General features: G+C 43.1%; 1 protein-coding gene, 1 long non-coding RNA gene and 1 pseudogene across 3 annotated transcripts in view; 2 read left to right on the top strand and 1 right to left on the bottom strand.

Moving 5' to 3' along the window:
* Positions 1 to 20,649, bottom strand: part of MOCS1 (molybdenum cofactor synthesis 1) — a 48,673-nt gene that overhangs the window by 5,095 nt on the left and 22,929 nt on the right. For both annotated transcript variants that reach the window (XM_006775875.2, XM_006775876.2), the window contains exons 4-8: positions 3,289 to 3,453; positions 1,588 to 1,649; positions 1,193 to 1,304; positions 790 to 902; positions 202 to 312 (exon numbers count right to left, since the gene is read on the bottom strand). In XM_006775875.2, coding sequence (XP_006775938.1) covers positions 202 to 312; positions 790 to 902; positions 1,193 to 1,304; positions 1,588 to 1,649; positions 3,289 to 3,453 — 563 coding nt within the window. The remainder of the gene's footprint in view (positions 1 to 201; positions 313 to 789; positions 903 to 1,192; positions 1,305 to 1,587; positions 1,650 to 3,288; positions 3,454 to 20,649) is intronic.
* LOC107184998 overlaps positions 1,667 to 20,649 on the top strand; it is a 19,620-nt gene continuing 637 nt past the window's right edge. The window contains exons 1-2 of the long non-coding RNA XR_001515907.1: positions 1,667 to 3,050; positions 8,175 to 8,177. This is a non-coding gene — a long non-coding RNA (uncharacterized LOC107184998). The remainder of the gene's footprint in view (positions 3,051 to 8,174; positions 8,178 to 20,649) is intronic.
* LOC102773203 lies at positions 13,289 to 14,803 on the top strand (annotated as a pseudogene).

Here is a 20,649-nt window from a genome sequence, read left to right as displayed (position 1 = left end):
GAGGGGGGAAGGTTGGGGGGAGGAAGGGAAGAAGGACAGGGAAGGGATAAATCAGGGTGCTGGCTCCATGGGCGCCATCAGTTCACCTTCCCCTGCTGCTCCCATGACCTCCCCAAATCTGACACTATTTCACCCCCCACCCGTGTGCCCCGCTGTCTCCCCTCCACTCGGGGCCGGTGGGAGGGATGTACAGACACTCACCTTGAGGTTCCCGTCGGCTGTGATGCGCAGCCGGTTGCAGGTCCCACAGAAATGCTCAGACATGGACGTGATGAAGCTGAGCTGGCCTCGGAAGCCAGGGACGCGAAAGGTCTGGGCGAGGAGGGAGAAGGGCAGTGGTGGGAACTGGGGCGGAGAAGGCTGCTCTCCCTGCCCACCTGAGCCCTCACTCCATGGCCCCTAGGGGAAGCCTTAGGAAGGGAGCGCCCAGGGCCCTCAGACCACAGAAGACTCAGCTACACGAGTGGGGACGAGCTCAGCCCGTGCCTGGCCCACCGAGCAGACCAGCTAAGCATACGGGGACCGGAGCACCGCGGCCAGAGCAGGCCCGTAGGGGAGCAGACCGAGCACCCCTCCCCCACTTACTGGCGTGTGTCCTGTCAAGTCCCTTTACCCCTGTCCCACGCCCGGCGCTTCTGTACCCTCTTGATCCGGGAGAAGGGAGGCTGCTGTGCTGGCACTGAAGGGCGTCCTGCTAACTGGCACCGCCCTACATCGCTGCTCTCTGACCTCCCGTGGCCCCTGCCAGCTCTCCTGAACTTCCCCGCCCAGCCCCAGGCTGCCCCCCACCTTGGCCGTGCTGGATTCCTCCTCGGGCAGCTTCTCCAGCTCCGGCCACTGCTGCCGGAGGGTCTCCAGCATCTCCTTGTAGCTGACCATTTTCTTGACGTTCCACTTGTTACCTGTACGGGGGTTGGAGGCTCCCGAGTCCAGCACAGCAGGAGCCCACCCTCCCCCACAGCCCGGAGTCAGGAGGCCCTGCCTATGCCTCTGACGCCCATGCAGCCCTAGCCTAGCTCGGCTGGGCCCCTCCCCACCATCTCTGGAGAAGTTTCTACACACACAGCAGGGTCGGAGGTCAGCAGCACCCACAGCGTGAGCCAGACCTTGCTGCCCCACACACCCTTCACGGGGGCTCCATGCTCTGCCCGCAGGCCCGGCCTCCTCTTCCCTCCGCACCCCCATCACTGACCGTCAAAGGGCATATACTCTATGAAGCGCACGTCCAAGGGGAGGCCCTCGGTCAAGGCCACAAAGTCCAGGAGCTCGTCCTCGTTCAGGCCGCGCATCACCACGCAGTTCACCTGCCCGGGATGAAGGGACCATGAGCGCTGTCCCTCGGGGCTGTTTTGCAGGAGTGACCTTTGGGGATCTGGGACCTGCCTGGGTTCTCCAGTGGAGGTCCCGGTCCTTGCCCTTCACCCCACAGCTCTCCTTGGGTTTGGGGAATCCATGGGGGTCACAGTTCTGCCCTCCCTTGTGTTGAGAGGGGCAGGGCTGGATGCAGTGGGTAGGCAAGTGGTGGCCAGGAGCTGACAGGGAAAGACCAAGCCAGGGTGGAGGGACAGAGCAGTGGCCCGCCCTCACCTTCACGGGGCTGTAGCCCAGCTCGATGGCCTTGTGGATGCCCTCCATGACCTTGTGGAAGCCTGTGGGAGGAAGAGAAACGGTCAGGAACTCCTCCCTCTCCCTGGCCTCCCCCTCACAGCCCTGGGAAGTAAGGCATCTCTGGGACCACTGAGGCCTGGCCAACAAGCATTTTCTGTAAAGGGCCAGATCGTAAATATTCTAGGTTTTGCAGGCCAAGAGGCAAAATTGAGGCTATTATGTACGTGTATGCCATAAAGATTTCATTGACGCAATTCAGAATATGATAATAATTGAGAATAGTTTTTGGTAATACAGGTCCACGTATGGGATGGAAGAAATTGTTTTTACAAGGATAATAGTTTGCTTGGTTGGGGTTCCTAGTCAATGCTGCCTATCATTAAACTGATTGCAAATGTTCCCTGTAAGCCCATTCTTGGTTCCCAGGCCGTTAAAAGCAGGCAGGGGCTGGGCCTGACCCCTGGGCTGTAGTGTGCAACGCAGACCTGAGGGGCCTTCTCGGTCCTGAGAGGGAACCGAGGCCCAGAGAAGCAGGGCCCTGCCGGCTGCTGCACACCACATCTCAGAACACAGGCTCCTGGCCCCGTATCCAGGCTTTCTCCCCAACAGCCTGTCCGTTCATATAATCTACATGCTCTCACTAGCACCTGCTGGGCGCAGCTGTGTCAGGGCTGGTGAGCGATTCCCATGCATGTGGTTCTCACCTGTCTCTGTGCTTACCCAGGCTGGCCTGTCTTCCCCTCACTCCCCTGAGCCCCCCTCAGCTCACTCCTGCACCCACTGCCTGCCGGTCTCACCCGCCCACAGCCCGCAGAGTTTGCAGATCACATGGGATTCCCAGCCAGGATGTCAGCTGAGGGCGGGTGGCCTCGGAATGGCCTTCATGCTGTCCCTGCAGCCTTTCTGGACGGGCCCGGTGAGGGAGGGCAAGGGGAGGAATGTGCAGCAGCTTTCCTTCCCTCGCTGGCACTTCAATGGACACCACAAACCTAGTGGCCTCACACCTCTTCAGTAGCCTGTCCTGCAGGGCAATGTCCTGTGTGTCTGTCCCCTCCCAGGGCATGGAGCGGGCTTCACGGAGGGCGAGGCCCCGCGAGCACTTCAGCCCACCGAGGGCTGTAAGCAGGGAGGCACAGGGAGAGGCCAGAACCTCTGTCCCAATGTGCAGCCCACGGCCCGAGACCACAGGGACTGTGGCAGGTCTCCCTCTCGCCCTGCCCTCCCCGATGAAGCCCAGTGGGAGGAGGCTGTGGGAGTCCCTGCTGCAGGGGTGACGGGAGAGGCTTACATCCAGGATGGGCACAGGGAGCACCCTTGGGGGCTGCTGAGGGACCCCCGCCTGGTAGTGCTGGCCCTGACCCTGGCACCTCAGGGCTGCTGCTTCCACCCTGGGTGGCCCCACATTTCTGCAGAACTCATCACAGGGCAACCAATTCAGCCCAGTCATGAGCAAACGGGGGACAGAGCACAGGGAGGTTGGTCACCATAGCTCTTAGCATCTGACCCCCAAAGGCCTTCAGGGCTGTAGCTACAAAGACGAGGGGCATTTAGAGAGGGTGAGGGGTGAAGCCAGGATTATCCTTAGCCAAGACACCAAGGGTGAGAGAGAGCCCAGGTCACTGGCCCCAGCCCCAGCTCCAGGGCCTCGGAGGGCACCTCCATTGGGAGCTGCATGGTCACCTTTCCTGCGGACGATGAACTCAAACTTGGCTGGCACCAGCGTGTCCAGACTGATGTTGATGGCACTGAGACCCGCTTTCTGGAGCTGAGGCAGCAGCCGGGCGAGGTTAATGCCGTTGGTGGTGACGCCGATGGTCCTCAGCCCCTCCAGCCGATGGAGCTGGGCTGTAGGAAGAGAGGAGGAAGCATCAGCCTACTTGTTCTTGGTGAGGCCAGGAGAGGGCGAGTCCAAGTAACATGGATGGACCTCAACTAACCAGGCTCAGCTTAATCAGAAACAAGAATAAAAACAATGATAAAACGAACCAAAAGGTTAAACACTGAGTGGTTCACTCTGCAAGAGGCTCTGCTGACGGCTTGGGTGCCTGAGCTCATTGAAGTGTCACGACAATAACGATCCCATTTCAAAGGTAAGAGAAGAAAGGCTCAGAGGAGTAAGAAAGTGACAAAGCACACAGCTAGTAAGAGGAAGAGCTGAGAGCCAAATCCATGTGTATTTGACTCCAGAACTATGCTCTTAATAACTGACTCACAGGTCCTGATACTCTAGTCTGTTGACTCCTCCATTCCACCAAAAATCTCCAGAAACAACAGAAGGATTTAAAACAACAACACACACCCATAATAGCACTGAGAGGCAAGAAAGAATGTGTTCAATGGCCCATAATGGTGGAGAAATACTGAAAGACAGAAAGCAGAGGGGGACCAGATGGCTCGAGGAGACCACAGCCCAAGCACACATAGGAGAAGGTTCTATACGAAGTGGGAGCGTGACTGGCATGCACCACACTTAGCAGTCACACAGACAAGGAGAAGAAGGGTCCTTGGTTATGGCAGGGAGGTTGCCTTTCTGGGGAATTCTATTTGGACGAGTTGGACAAGTTGGGCAAATTGGCCTCCCTCTCACCTCTAGGATCAGGGAGAAGGCAGCAGCTTTTACCCAAGGCTAGAGCATTTAAGGCAGCCTAAGGGGGTGGGGGAAGCCCAGAGTAGCTGCTGATGGTCAGGAGACACGGGAACCCTGAGGCCCAGAAGACTAGCAGGTCCTCATGCCCCTGTCCGCAACCTCAGGGGCAACCAGCATAAACAGAAACAACCCTGGCAGCCAGGCCAGCAGAGGCCTTGGGAACTGAGATGAGTACAGTCGAGAATAAGCAAACATTTTGAACTAACAAGCAAAATAGGGACAGACTCATAGAATGCAGGCTGACAGCAGTCGGTGGTGGGACAATGGTGGGAGGGATGGAAAGACAGAGCAAAAAAATGGGGGGAAAAGAGAAAAAACTCATGGACAAGAACAACAGTGTGGTGACTGCTACAGGGAAGCAGGTAGGGGGAGGTGGATGAGGGTATAGAGGTGATAAATGGTGATGGACAGAGACTTGACTTGGGGTGGTGAACACACAATACAGTGTACAGAGGATGCGTTACAGAATCATGCACCTGAAACCTGCACAACTGTGTTAACTAGTGTCACCCCAATAAAGTCAATAAGAAGGAAAAAAGTAAAGACAATACTGAGAAAGAAACACAAATTTCACAAATAGAGAAATAAAAGGAGACATGAACGAGATAACAGATGATGATTCTTTTAAAATTCAGAGTTAGATGAACATAGATGCAAAAATTCTCAAAAATATTAGCAAAACAAATTCAACAATACATTGAAAGGGTCATACTGTATACCATAATAAAGTGGGATTTATTCCAGGATGCAAGGATAGTTTAACACCCACAAATCAATCAATGTGATATACCAGCATTAGCAAAATGAAGGATGAAATACATACAGTCATCTCGATAGGTGCAGAAAAAGCATTTGACAAAATTCATCATACATTCATGATAAAACTCTCAACAAAGGGGTATAAAAGGAACATTGCTCAACATAATAAAGGCCATATATGATAAGCCCACAGCTAACATCATACTCAATGGTGAAAAGCTCAAAGTTTTTCCTGTGAGACTGGGAACAGACAAGGATGCCCACCCCTGCCACTTTTATTCAACATTAGAATTCCTAGCCAGAGCAATTAGGCAAGGAAAAAACAAACAAACAAACAAAAGGCACTTAAATCAGAAAGGAAAAAGAAAACTGTCACTATTTGCAGATGACATAATATAAAATATAGAAAGCCCTAAAGACTCCACCTAAAAACTGTTAGAACTAATAGACAAATCAGTGAAGCTGCAGGGTACAAAGTCAGTATACAAAAATATGTTGCATATACACTAATAATAAACTATCAGAAAGATAAATTAAGAAAACAACCCCAATTACAATTGCATCAAAAAGAATAAAAATACCTAGGAAACAATTTAACCAAGCAAGTGAAAGACTTTTACACTGACTACTATGAGCCACGGATAAAAGAAATCGAAGAAGACACAAATAAGAGGAAAGCTATCCTGTGCTCATGGACTGAAAGAATTAGTATTTTGAAAATTTCCATGCTACTTAAATGCCGGAAGCCAATTCCAGCATGACAGCAGGGCTGAACCTGCAACTTAAGTTACACACAGTCCCTTCGCCAGATTGCTGAACCCTTCTAGATGCTGGAACAAGAACTTCGACACTTAAAGCAATTCAATGTGATCCCTATCAAAATTCCAACGTTATTTTTCACAGAAATAGAACAAACAATTCTAAAGTTGGTATAGACCCACAAAAGATGCCACATACCCAAAGCAATCTTGAGAAAGAAGAACAAAGCTGGAGACATCACGCTTACTGATTTCAAATTATATTACAAAGCTGTAGCAATCAAAACAGTATAGTACTGACATAAAAACAAACACATAGATCAATGGAACAGAATCAACAGCCCAGAAATAAACCCACACATATATGTTTAATTAATTTAAAGCAAAGGAGCCAAGACTATACAATGGGAAAAGGATAGTCTCTCCAATAAATGGTATAGGGAAAACGGCACAGCCACATACAAATGAATAAAACTGGACCACTATATGACAGCATGCAAAAAGATTAACTCAAAATGGAATGAAGACTTAATAGGAAATGATAAAACTCCTAGAAGGAAAACATAGTCAGTAAACTTCTTGACATTAGTCTTGGTGATGAATTTTTGGATCTGACACCAAAAGCAAAGGCAACAAAAGAAAAAAGAAAAAAAGCAGGACTACATCAAATGCTGTTCATTACAGCATTATTTAAAATGCACCAAGACATGGAAGTCACCTATTTGTCCATCGGTGAATGAATGGATAAAGAAAATGTCACACTACACATAATGGGATATTATTCAGCCATAAAAATAAAATCTTGCCATTTTTTATATAGATGGATCTTGAAGGCATTATGCTAAGTGAAATAAATCAGACAGAGAAAGTGATATGATCTCACTTATATATAGAATCTTAAAAAAACAACACCCAAACTCAGATACAGAAAATAGGTTGGTGATTGCCAGAGGTGGGTGGTATAGTGGGTGAGTGAAATGAATAAAGGCAGTACAAAGGTATAAACGTCCAGTTATAACACAAAATCCAGAGGCTGTTATGTACAGCATGGTGAGAATAGTTAGTAATAATATATTGTATATTTGAAAATTGCTAAGACAGTAGATCTTAAAAGTTCTCATCACAAGAAAAGAAAATATAACTATGTGTGGTGATGTATATTAACCTCACTTATTGTGGTGACCACTTTGCAATATGTAAAAATATCAATTCATTATAATGTACACCTGCAACTAATACAATGTTATATGTCAACTATATTTTAATACAAAAAAATCAAAATTAATATCCTCCAGGAGTTAAATACTACATTCTGAAATGAGAAAAATAACTTATTAGAACTCTTAAAAATAAAGTATATATAGTTATAGAAAGATATATTCATTATGGAAAGTTAGAATATATATATTCTAACTTTCCATAATGAATATATCTTATATATATATAGTTGTAAAATATATAGTATAGAAAGAAAAAAACTTAATGAGAAAGCAGAATGGACACATATGAAGAGCAAATGAGCAAACTGGAGTACAACACAATTCTCCCAGAATGTACACAAAAGAACAAGAATAAAAAAAACCCCAACCTACTGACATTTAAATCCAATAAAATCTAGAGAAAGGATACTGTGTCAAAATGTCCACCATGGTTATCTTTGATCAGTAGTATTATTATAGGTGATTTTTACATTTACTTGTCTGTAGATAAAATTTATTTCAAACCACTAGAATGCATGAATCTTGGTGAAGAATCAGCTTATCTCTGCATGAGAGCAGAAGCCAGGAGTGAAGTGCCCAGATGAAAACTGGGGAAAAGATTGCACAAAAGGCAGCAGAAGATGACACATTTAAGCATCAGTTTGGGGAGGGCTGTGCAGAAGTGCACATGTTCCGGGTATAAGGCTAATATTATACCACCTTTCTGGAGAGACATGTATGGTAAAGCATTGGACCTGAAGTTCTAAGTCTAAGAATTTACCTAAGGAAATAATTATAGATGTGAACAATATTTAGTACGAAGATGTTTAGTAGACAACAGTGCATAGTAAAAGACAGCTGGAAATCATTCTGATACCCAACAATAGAAAACTGGCTAAATTATGCTTTGTTTAGATGATGGAATATTATGCAAACAAAAATGACTCTTCAGAATAATATGTTCGGCTGTTGGGAGATACACATGCTATATTAAGTTCAGAGAGCAGGTTAAAAACAGCAGTTAATCGGATTTCCCTTATATATGGATTCTAAAGAACAAAATACATGCTCAACAAAACAGAAAAAGACTCAGATACAGAGAACAGACGGTAGTTGCCAGACTGGAAGAGGGTTGGGTGGCTAGGTGAAAAAGGTGAAGAGATTAAGAAGTACAATCGGTAGTTACAAAATACTAGTCATGAGGATGTAAAGTACAGCATATGGAATACATTCAGTCAATAATATTATAATAACTATGTATGGTGTCGGGGGATCATAAGTTATGTAATTGTCTAACCACTATGCTGTAGCCTGAAACTAACATAAAATAATATTGAATATCAGCTGTTATGGAGGGGGGAGGGGTTACATATAAAACAACAACATCCAGTAGTTTAAAACTAAATAAAACACCAAAATGTTGACAGTGGTTACAACTGAGTAGTAGTTATATATTGTTTTTGCTTACCTAAAATAAATATGTATTACTGTTGTAATAGGAAAGTAAATCAGGAAAAATTCTTCAAGTGGAGTGAAGAACAAAATAATAGTGAGCTATCGCCCTGGCTGGTGTGGCTTAGTTGGTTGAGCGCCATCCCCCTGGTTGTGGATCGGGGTGGGTGCAGGAGGAAACCTATCAATGTTTCTTTCTCACATTGTTGTTTCTCTTTCTCTTCCTCTCACTTTCATATATTCTGGAGAAACACAGAATCTGGGATATTAACTAAAGAAAATCTAGAAAACTCATAGGAAGACGGACTGGTTTTCTGAACTAGTATGTGGGGATGTGGGGGAGGGGAGCTGTAGCCTGGGTTGAAGGTGCCGGCAGAGAATGTCAGCAATAATGGTAAGCAAGGCAGTTCAACTCCCTTCTTGCCCTCACCCACTGATGCCTCAGAACAACCACTGCTTGTCCCCTTACTGAAGAAATCAGTGGCATGCGCCCCAGAACTAGCTCAGCAGCCACTGGTGGTAAATCCGGGAGAGCTGCCCAAGTCCCACTAGAGGAGGAGCTGAAGACACAGGTGGGGACCTACCAACCTCCTGCATTCATTCCTCCGCCTGCCAAAGTCCCAGGGCTCCTTCCAAACCTGCTTCTCCCTGAGGTTTGAAGGTGAAGACCCACAGGACTGCCATGTTCCCTAAGTCCAGGTGCCACTCTCATAAGCCAAATGAGCAGTATGACCTGGAGCTGCGCAGCACACAGCCGTGCTGGTCATTCAGGGGGAGACAAACACGAGTGAACAACGGAGACAGTCTGGGATCTTGAGCTGCCTACCAAAAACTAAACTCTGGCCTTACCCCTTTTTCCATGAAGCAGTGTCATGTGTGTGATGTGCCACTGAGTCAATCTGACTCCTGATGACGCCATGAATGACTGACACCCATATCCTGCCCTCAACAGCCCTGCTCCGTTCCTGCAGATGCAGGCCCATGGCTGCTGTTATGAAGTCAGCCCATCTCAGGTTTGGTCTTCCTCCTTTCCTGCTGCCTCCTATTTTCCCCAGCATCACTGTCTTTTCCAAAGAACAGACATAGTAGAAGAGTGTCCACTTTGTCATTTTTTGCCTCCAGTGATGTTTCAGGTTTAATGTGCTCTTGGACCCACTTGTTCCTCTTCCTGGGGGTCTGCGGTACCTGTGAAGCTCTCCAGCTCCATCTTTCAAATGAATCAGTATTTTCCCCTATCAGCCTTCTTCACTGTCCAACTTTTGCATCCATACTTAGCAACTGGGAATATGAGGGTGTGGATGATCTTAGCCTTGTTCTCTGTGACACATCGTTGCCCTTGAAGATCTTTCCTAATTCTTTCACGGCCCTAGTGAGTCTCAGCCTTCTCTTGATTTCTTGGCTGCAGTCTCCATTTGACTCGATGCTGAACCATGGTAAGTGAAACCTTAAACAATTTCAATGTCTCCTTTGTCTATGCTAAAGTTGTGTACTTCTATGGTCATGATTTTTGTCTTCTTGGTGTTCAAATAAAGTCCTGATTTGGCACTTTCTTCTTCCACTTTCATCAGAAGTTGTTTCAAATCATTGGTACGTGCTGCAAGTAAGAGGGTGTCATCTGCATATCTTAGCTTATTGATATTTCTTCCAACAATTTTCACTCCTTCTTCCTCTGAGTTTAGTCTAGCCTAGTTTTTTGTATGTACAGTATGTGTACAGATGAAGCAAAGAGAGAGATAAAATGCACCGTCGTCTGGCACCTTTGCCGACAGCAAACCATTCTGTCTCTCTGCATTCTATCCTGACAGTAGCTTCCTGTCTACAACACAGGTTATGCTTCAGGAAAATCAAATGCTGGGACGCGCCCAGTTCTTCCAGAGCAACCCAGAGCTTTTCAAGATCCACATAATTGAAGGCTTTACTGTAGTTTGTAAAACCTGAAATTCCCTGGAGCTCTCCCATATCCAACCAATGTTCACACTGAGATCTCAAGTGCCTCTTCCTTTTCAGAATCCAGTTTGAACATCTGGCATTTCTTGCTCCGTGTGAGGTAGAGGCCTTCGTCGCATCACCTTGAGCATCACTTTTCTTGCTTAGGACATTACAGCAGTGGTCCTATGGTTACTGCACTCCTTGGCATCTCCTTTCTTGAAAATTGCGATGTATATTGAGTGTTTCTAGTGTCATACAGAATAGCTAATATTCTAGGGGAGCAAACTTACAAGCTAAACTAAGGAATCCCTTGAGAACTATAACAAGTACCTCCAAAAAAAAATCTAAAATATATACCAATAGAAGAAATGAGATTAAAACAGATAAATCAAGCAAATAAAATAGACATAATAAATACAGTTTAAAAAAGGATATTTATAATATAAAACAAAACTTTTCATTGTAAAAAACAAGGGGGAAATATTAAGTAAGAACATAATTGTAAAATAAGGAACCTAAGAAATAAGATGGACAGTGGTACAGACATGGGAAATACTGGCAAGTTAGGAAGTAAGATTAAAGAGCTCTCCCAGAAAACATGAGGAAGAGATTAAAAAATCAAAATATAAGTTAAGAGCTGTGGAGGCTATAAACAGAAGGGGCAACATCCAGACAACAGAGGTTCCAGGAAAAATGATCAAACTGGAGAGAAGGAAATAATGGAGAAAATGTCCCCCATATTTAAAACGGATGGCTTAGTGCTGAAAGAACACTTTCATGGAATGCAAACAGAACAGACAAGGAACAGCCTATTTTAGACATAGAGTAAAATTTAATAAAACCAGGTCAAAGAAAACATTATACTAACTTCTAGGGGAAGAGAACATATCACCTGCCAACAGCAAGGAGCAGACTGACACCAGACTTTTCCCAATAGCATACTGGTGTAAGGAGACAATGCAGGGACATTCTTAACATAATAAAGGGGTGAACCCTGAGCCCAAAATTGTATATGCACCCAAATAACATTTTAAACTACTACTCGGCTACTTTAAAACATTATAAAAACTGCCTGACTGGCCAGATCTAATCAGATTTACTATCAAAATTAGATTCACCATTAGACCCACATCGAAAAACTGTTAGAGGAAATAAATAAGATAAAAAATAAATTCAGAAGATGCTACAACAATTATGGATGATCAAATACCTTGGTACAGTTTGTTGTTATCTTAAATGACAGATAGTGGACTTAGGAGAGACACACGGGAAGACTATTCATAATAACCCATGAGAAAGTTCTAGAAAATATCAACAATCATTGGAGGTGAGGGGTTGGCAAAATCAAGGGCAAACAACTGGGTTAAAGTTCTTGTCTTGATAGGAAGAAGGAGGAATCATTTATTTTAAAAACCAAAAAGGAAGAGAAAAACACATATTAAATATATGACAGATAAAAGACTGTAGAAAAAAAGTCCAAATATTTCATTAATTACAATAAAGGTAACTAAAATAACTGGTGAGTTACCCGTTAAGAGTCAGAGATTATCAAATTTGATTTAACAAAAACAAAAGTAACAGCTATGTGCTATTATAAGAGATATACTTAATGGATAAGAACACACAAAAAGGCCGAAACCGGTTTAGCTCGGTGGATAGAGCGTCGGCCTGCGGACTGAAAGGTCCCAGGTTCGATTCCGGTCAAGGGCATGTACCTGGGTTGCGGGCACATCCCCAGTGGAAGATGTGCAGGAGGCAGCTGATCGATGTTTCTCTCTCATCGATGTTTCTAACTCTCTATCTCTCTCCCTTCCTCTCTGTAAAAAATAAATAAAAAATATTTTTAAAAAAAAAGAACACACAAAAAGTTTATATTCAAGTCTTACTATAGTTAAAAGCAAGCTGATATAGCTTTGGTAAAATAAAATACATAGATCTTAAGGCCCAAAGTATCATTATGGAGAGAAACCCACTATATAGTGATAAAAGATTCAATTTATGAAGAAGACAACAATTCCAATCACATATGAATCTAATAAAATCACCTCAACAATGTATAAAATGAAAAGCAATAGGGCCTCTGAGGGAAATGAACAAATCTACACACTTACTTATTACCGGCAGACAAAGCCAGCAAAGATAACCAGAGGTTTGAACAATAAAATTACCCAGCTGTAGCCAATGGACAAATATAAATGTCTCCATCCAATAATTAAAGATTAACCATTCCCCTCAAGCACAAGTAGAACATTTACAAAAACTGCCAATACACTAGATCATAAAGTCTCAATAAATTCTAAATGATTATCATGTAGCTATATTCTCTGACTACCATATACTTAAATTATAATTTAATAATGAAAATGTAAATGAAAAATCCTCATATATTTGGAAGTTAAAAGCACTACTTCCACATATTTTGTGAATGAAAGAACAAATCAGAATAAAATTAATATTTAGATCTAAATGTTATAAAAGTGATAGGCTATGCCAGGATAGAAACAGAAATAATAAAATAGAACACAAATATACCATAAGAGGTTCAACAAATCCAAAACTAGCACAACAAACAAACCTCTAGTAAGATTTAAGAAAAAAGAAGAGGTAAAACACAAATAAACTACATTAAGAAAAAAAGTTACAAAATTGCTAGTAAAACTGAGACTAAAAAGACAAGAAAATATTACCAATAATTTCATATCAATAAATTTGAAATAAGAAATAACAAATGTTTAAAATAAAAATTTAACCCAACTGGTGTGGCTCAGTGGTTGAGTGTCAGTCTATGAACCAAGAGGTCATGGTTCGATTCCTGGCCAGGGCACGTGCCCAGGTTGCAGGCTCCATCCTCATGCAGGAGGCAACCAATGGATGATTCTCTCTCATCATTGATGTGTCTTTCTCCTCCTCTCCCTTTCCCTCTGAAATCAATTAAAAAAATATTTTTAATCTGGCAGGCAGGAGGGTGGTAGGCAGTTTGTATCTGGGCTGTAAGGTGCTGGGAACCTCTGAGACCTTACTGCCTGTCTCTTTAACACCCGAGGAAGCAATGACAGAGCTGCAGATGTTACCAGAGGAGGAGATGCCATCTGGGAAGAGGGCACTAATGGAGAGGTACCAGAACCTGACCCGGGTGGCAGACTACTGTGAAAACAGCTACATACAGTCTACAGACAGGAGAAGAGCTTTAAAGAGAGCAAAGCCTACACAACCCAACCCCTAGCTAGTGCTGCTTATCAAATAAATGCATTGGCCAACAATGTGCTCTAACATCCAAGGCTCTCAGCCTCGGAAAATGAGTCTTCCATCAATCGTATCTCAAGGACGGTGGACATTCATAAAGAAAAAGAGGCTTGAAGAGAGACTGGTATTTTGACAACAAATAAGAATACATCAAAAACTCACAAAATTGTCTGGGCCAGTGTGCCCAGTGGTTAGAGCGTCGGCCTGTGCACTGGAGGGTCATGGGTTCCATCCTGGTCATGGGTTCCATCCCGGTCAAGGGCATGCACCTGGGTTGCAGTTTCAATCTCCAGCCCCCATCAGATGTGTGAGGGAGGCAACCAATCAATGTGTCTCTCTCATTGATGTTTCCTCTCTCTCTCTCTCTCTCTCTCCACACACACACACACACACACCTTCCCTTCCACCCTCTCTAAAATATCAATGGGGAAAAACATCTTCCAGTGAGGATTAACAAAACAAAACAAAACAAAACAAAACAAAACAAAAAAAGAACTCACAAAATAATAGCACCTGCAAATATGAAACACCTTGTCAGGTGTATTCGGAAACCTATGGACTATACATTTCTGGATGATGAGGGCCATGGTGTCAAGCACGGACACAGTCAGCCTGCAAGAACTGGTGCACAGCTGAGACAAGTCCTCCCATTCAGGCCAGGGAATGCGGGAAGGAACACTCCTTACAAAACCCTGGAACCTGTTAAACTCCCAGCAGTTCCTAGTGAATGACTACATGGCAAGTCCTGCTAGGCATGGAGGTCAGCGCGGCTTAGGCAGGACAGCTTCCCTAAGCCAGAGACTGAGGACACACAGTGAAAGTGGTGGGAGAAGTGGCAGCTGAGAAAGCAGTGGCACCGGCAGTACTGGCATTCCCTCTGCCATGCCTACATCTTCGCCACCCGCCACTGGATCGGTTGCTGATAGTCCAACTCCACCACCACCCCCTCCACCAGATTACATTCCACTACCACCACCTCCAGTGGGTCATGAAGGCAAGGAGGCCGCAGTAGTTCAGTATAATCACCCAAGAATTAGACTGAGAAAGTTGTGGCAATATGTGATATGAAAGACAAGGATGATGAGCGATCATTTATGGAGGGTGCAATCAGTTATGCAATAAAGAATGACGGCGGCTGGTATGAAGGAGTCTGCAATCGAGTGACTGGTCTGTTCCCCGGGAACTATGTTGAATCAATCATCCACTAGATCAGTGATGGCGAACCTATGACACGCGTGTCCCAGGTGACACGCGAACTCATTTTCTTGGCTGATTTTTCTTTGTTAAATGGCATTTAAATATATCAAATAAATACCAAAAGTATACATCTTTGTTTTACTATGGTTGCAAATATCAAAAAATTTCTATATGTGACACGGCACCAGAGTTAAGTTAGGGTTTTTCAAAACACTGACACGCCGAGCTCAAAAGGTTCGCCATCACTGCACTAGGTGATTAAATTTTCTTTTGCTTTTAAAGTGGGTTCTTACTGTGGGACTATTAATGGTTAACAAAATCGTCTTAAAATGTGCCCATATTTTCAGGACGTGCTATTTTATTGGTATAACGGAATGCCTACCTGTAAGCATTCATCTTTGAGACAGTTTGTGTATTGCTAAACAGCAATTTATAACAGAGGCTGCCCATAACTGATTATGCTTAAATACTTAATTTCACAGTATTAACTCTGGGGATGCGGGGTATGATATTTAATGATTCAACTGTATCATAACATGTTTCAGTACAGCATGGTTACTAGTGCTGTGATGCACTAATATTAACGTCAGAAACTTAAATGCTGGTGCTGATCATACACTATGTTTAAATTCTCTCATTTTTGAAATATAACTAGTTGTTTAAAGCATGCACACAATTTTAAGTATTAAAATATACTTTAAAAAAGCCAAGATGCCTCCAATTTGTGTATTATTTTCTTGGAGTACTCATACTTAGATCTCTTGAAATGAATTGACTCATTAAGGTTTTTATGTGAAACAAAACAAACAAAAAAGGGGTTATCTATAATGTTATAATTTGTACCTAAGTTTTTTAATGACAGAATTTGCATTATAAGTTTTTTTCATTCACAAATACATAAGTGAATCAAATGTTTCTGATCTTTTCTTCACTAATTTGCTTTAAAAAAATAAATAATAGGTACTGATTGATTGCACACAAAAAGTATCTACCAAAACTGACTCCAAAAGAGGTAGAGAATTTGAATAGTGTAGTAACTACTCAAGAAATTGCAGCAGCAGTTTAAAAATCTCCCTGCATCCATGGGTTATGCATATATGCATATACATTCTTTGGTTAATCTCTTCCCACCCACCCCCTTCCCTCAGAGTTACCAGGGAAACTGGTAACTGCATAGAAGCAGTTACCATGCTTCTATGTCTCTGGATCTATTTTGTTCATAAGTTTATTTTGTTCATTAGAGTCCACATATGAGTGAGATCATGTGATACTTGTCTTTCTCTGACTGGCTTATTTCACTTAGCATAATACTCTCCAGGTCCCTCCATTCTGTCTCAAAGGGTAAGAGATCCTTATTTTTTACTACTCCATGGTATTCCATGGTGTAAATGTACCACAGCTTTTTTATCCACTCATCTACTGATGGGCACTTGGGCTATTTCCAGATCTTAGAAATTGTGCTGCTATGAACATAGGGGTGCATATATTATTTCTGATTACTGTTTCAGGGTTGGTAGGATATATTCCTAGAAGTAGGATCACTGGGTCAAATGGCAGTTCCACATTTAATTTTTTGAGGAAAAGCCATAAAGGTTTCCATAGTGGCTACACCAATCCGCATTCCCATCAGCAGTGTACTAGGATTCCCTTTTCTCCACATCCTCGCCAGCACTTGTCATTTGTTAATTATTATGGTGAAGACCTGGGGTAGGGGACGGGTGCAGGCTGGGAGGGGTCAATGGGGAAAAAGAATGGGGGCATCTGTAATACTTTCATAATAAAGATAAATTTTAAAAACAGAAATAAAGTAGCTGAATTATAATAACAAAAAATAAGTAAAAGTGGCCAGATTCCATGAGGAAACCTTAAAAGCAGTCTCCTATTTCCACTACCATTCAGCATTGTACTTAAGAGCCTAGATATTGCAATAGGACAAGAAAGGGAAATTAAAGGCATATGTATAGAAAAAGTAAATTGTCTTTAGTTGCAGATGATATGGTTGGTAGCACAGAAAACTCCAAAGAATCGAAAGATACATGTTATAACATTGACAGTAGAGTTAGAGGATATATCAACAATGAAATGAGAAAATGTAACTTAAAAAATATGACACTGTGTCTGTTAGGATCCTAGCATAAAACAGAATTCATCCTAGATAGTTAAAATGAAGAGATTGTATCGAAAGAACTACTTACAAAGATATGGGAGGAATTAGGGGCCTCAACAATGAATAGTACAGCACTCAGACTAGCAACATTGGGGACCCATTATTATATGTAAGGCCAAAGGACAGAGATATAAAGAGAAAGTTAAGCTAGGAGTCCAATTAAGTCACCATGGAGAGAGGCTGCCCTGTGGGAGTTCTAGTCTCAGAGGGAATACAACTACTGTCAGAACCCTGTGTAGAAATAGAGAAGGGAGCAGTAAAAATAACCTGACCTCACTGGCGGGCTCAATCCATTAGGATCCCAACGGACAAGTGACCCTGGGTGATATAGTTTCTTGGGTTCAGCAACCTGGGATGGTGAGTCTATGAATAAAAATGATATTAATTCTCCCCAATTTGATGTATATATTTTATGCAATTAAAAATCTCAACAGATACACAATGAACATTCTGAAAAGAAAATTATAAAAACAATCCATTTATAATAGCATAAAAATAATAAAATGCTTAGGATTAACCAAAGTGAAAGACTTTAACAATGGAAACTACAAAACACTGATGAAGAAAATTAAAGAAAACATAAATAATTGGAAACACATCCCATGTTCATGGGTTGTAAGATATATTGTTAAGTGTCAATATTACCCAAAGCAATCAATAGAATTAATGCAATCCCTATCAAATTCCCAAGGACCTTTTTGCAGAACTAAAAAAAAAAAAAAAATTCTAAAATTCATATGGAATCTCAAGAGGCCTTGAAGAGCCAAAACAAACTTGAAAAAAGAACAAAACTGGAGGGTATACACTTCCTGATTTCAAAATGCATTACAAAGCTACAGTAATCAAAACAGTGTGGTACTGGCATAAAGACAGACATACAGACCAATAGAATAGAATAGAGAGCCTAGAATACACCCTCTCATTTATAGTCAAATGCTACTTATGGAGGCTGCCAAGACCATTCAATAGGAGAAAGGACAGTTTTGGGTGGTTTTTTTTTTTTCAACAAATGGGGCTGAGAAAACTGGATATACACATGCAAAAGAATGGAATTGGATCCTTACCTAACACCATATACAAAAATTAATTAACTCAAAGTGGATCAAGGACCTAAATGTAAGTCCTAACACAACAAAATTCTTGGAAGAAATTACAGGACAAAAGCTTCACAACATTGGATTTGGCAGCAATTTCTTGGATATGACTCCAAAGGCACAGGCAACCAAAGAAAAATGGACTTCATGAAAATTTAAAAATGTGGGCACAGAAAGATACTGACTATAGAATAAAAAGCAATCCACAGAATGAGAGAAAATATTTTCAAATTATGTATCTGATTAGGGGTTAAGATCCAGGATAATAGAGAACCCTAAAATTCAATAACAACAACAGAATGCCCAACTCGAAAAAGGGCAAAAAATTTGAAAAGTTTTTTTCCCAAAGCAGATATATGAATGGCCAATAAGCACATGAAAAGATGCTCAACTAACCATTAGGGAAACAGAAATCAAAACTACAATGAGATACCACCTCATACCCATTATGATGGCTACTATCAAAAAATAACAATAAATGCTGGCAAGAATGTGAAGATATTGGAACTTTGTCACTGTTGGTAGGAATTTAAAATGGTACAGCCAATGTGGAAAACAGTATGGAGGGTTCTTTAAAAAGTTTAAAAATAGGACTACATATGACCCAGCAATTCCACTTCCACTGTCTCTTTGAAAGCAGGATCTCAAGGAGATACTTCTGTGGTAGGCAGCTCTACAGAGATGAGCAGAGTAAGAACAAGGACGATGGGACAGGTACAGAAGATCACCAGGGAGACAAGTCCAGTGTGACCCTTCCTCCTCTAGCATATTGATGGTCAATCCGTTTAGATCCCCTGACCTTTACTCCCTAGAGATAACATCCTGGCCTCAGTTGTATTTCAGCTCCAGGCTCAGAAAAGCAGCAAAACCAGACAAGCAACACCAAGGCTGACCTCAGGACCAGCGGCACTGAATAATGGCCCCCTACCTTGGCACCAATCAGTGGAGACCACAACCCTGAAAGGGCACATCTGGAAATCTGCTGAATATTCTATTGAAATCTTCCCCTGGGACTTCCCCTAAAATCTACACCCTTAAAACCATTAGGACTCAGGACTTAGCGTGCTCTCCTTCCCTGGAGCACACCCCTGCCTTTCTCTTCCTCCCCTCCCTTCCCATTCCCCCTGGCATGTCCCCTTTACCTTCCTCACTTTTAAGCTCCAAGAGCCCTCCTTTTGCTTCTGTAACTTGTTTCCTAAACCCATTTCTTCTATCACTCACTTCGTCCACCTCTGTGATTTTTCTAAGTAAATGTTCTCTTATAGTTTGAGTCTTGGCTCTGAATTCTTTCCCAGCCAGAACTCAAGTACTGATGTTGCTGACCCAGGTCCCGTCTGACCCCACCAGTCTACACCTGGTGTTGTTACCCCCACCGCCAACATTTCTATACCTGTTCATAGTAGCATTATTCACAACAGCTAAAACATGGAAGCAACCCAACTTGACCAATGAATGGATTATCAAAATATGATATATGTATACAATGGAATATTATTCAGCCTTAAAAGAAAGAAAATTCTGCAATATGCTATAACATGGATGAATTTTGCGAACATTATACTAAGTGAAAAAAGCCAGTCACAAAAGACAAATGCTGTATGATTCACTCATACAAGGTTCTTAAAGTAGCTAAAAATCATAAAGACAGAAAGTGCCAGGGCCGAGGTGTGTGTGGGAAGAATTGGGTTATTGTTTAATAGACATAGAGGTTCAGACCTACTAGATGAAAAGCATTATGGCTATGGATAGTGGTTATCCTATATAATAAAAGCCTAATGTGCTAAGTGTCTGGTCATCTGGTCATCCATTCAACCAATCAAAGCATAATATGCTAATGATATGCTAAGGCCACTCAACTGCTCACTATGATGTGCACTGACCACCAGGGAGCAGACGCTCCGACCAATAGGTTAGTTTGCTGCCGGCATCTGGCAGATCAGGATGGACACACCCTGGAGCCCTCCTGTGGTCCCTCCCTGGCTGGCCAACCTCCCACATCCCTCCCCTGCTCCAACTGTGCACCGGTGGGGTCCCTCAGCCTGGTCTGTGCCCTCTCGTAATCCGGGACCCCTTGTGGGATGTCAAAGAGCTGGTTTTGGCCCGATCCCACAGGCCAGGCCGAGGGACCCCACTGGTGCACGAATTCATGCACTGGGCCTCTAGAGGCTGTATAACTGTTACCAGGGAATCAAACTTCCCCATCGCTCGTGGGAGCGAGGTGGAGGTGCTCGGGGTACTGCTGAAATAAGAGCTCTCAGAAGCCCCCAAGGGATCATGGGATGTGGAAAAAGGCTTTATTTGCATGAAGTTACATTGCTTGGGTTCCAAAGTTCCTTGCCCCTTAGCCAGTCCTGGAAAAAGTGCAGCTGGGGTTCCAGCAGTGTCAAAAGCAAGACCAGTGCCCAGAGTGTCTGCTCCATGGTGCAACCAGGTGTAGTTCAGCATCCAAGCTAATTAAAATCCATTAGTCCATTGTATGGTCCAACATGGCCATGATCCACGTGGGCACAGAGGAGTGCATCTCCCTGCAACAGGAGTCCCAAGAGCCCAGTGAGAGAGAGAGAGAGAGAGAGAGAGAGAGAGAGAGAGAGAAGAA

This window comes from Myotis davidii, unplaced genomic scaffold, assembly GCF_000327345.1.
Source record: "Myotis davidii unplaced genomic scaffold, ASM32734v1 scaffold289, whole genome shotgun sequence".
Lineage (NCBI taxonomy): Eukaryota > Metazoa > Chordata > Mammalia > Chiroptera > Vespertilionidae > Myotis > Myotis davidii.
This window is presented reverse-complemented; position numbering and strand designations above follow the sequence as displayed.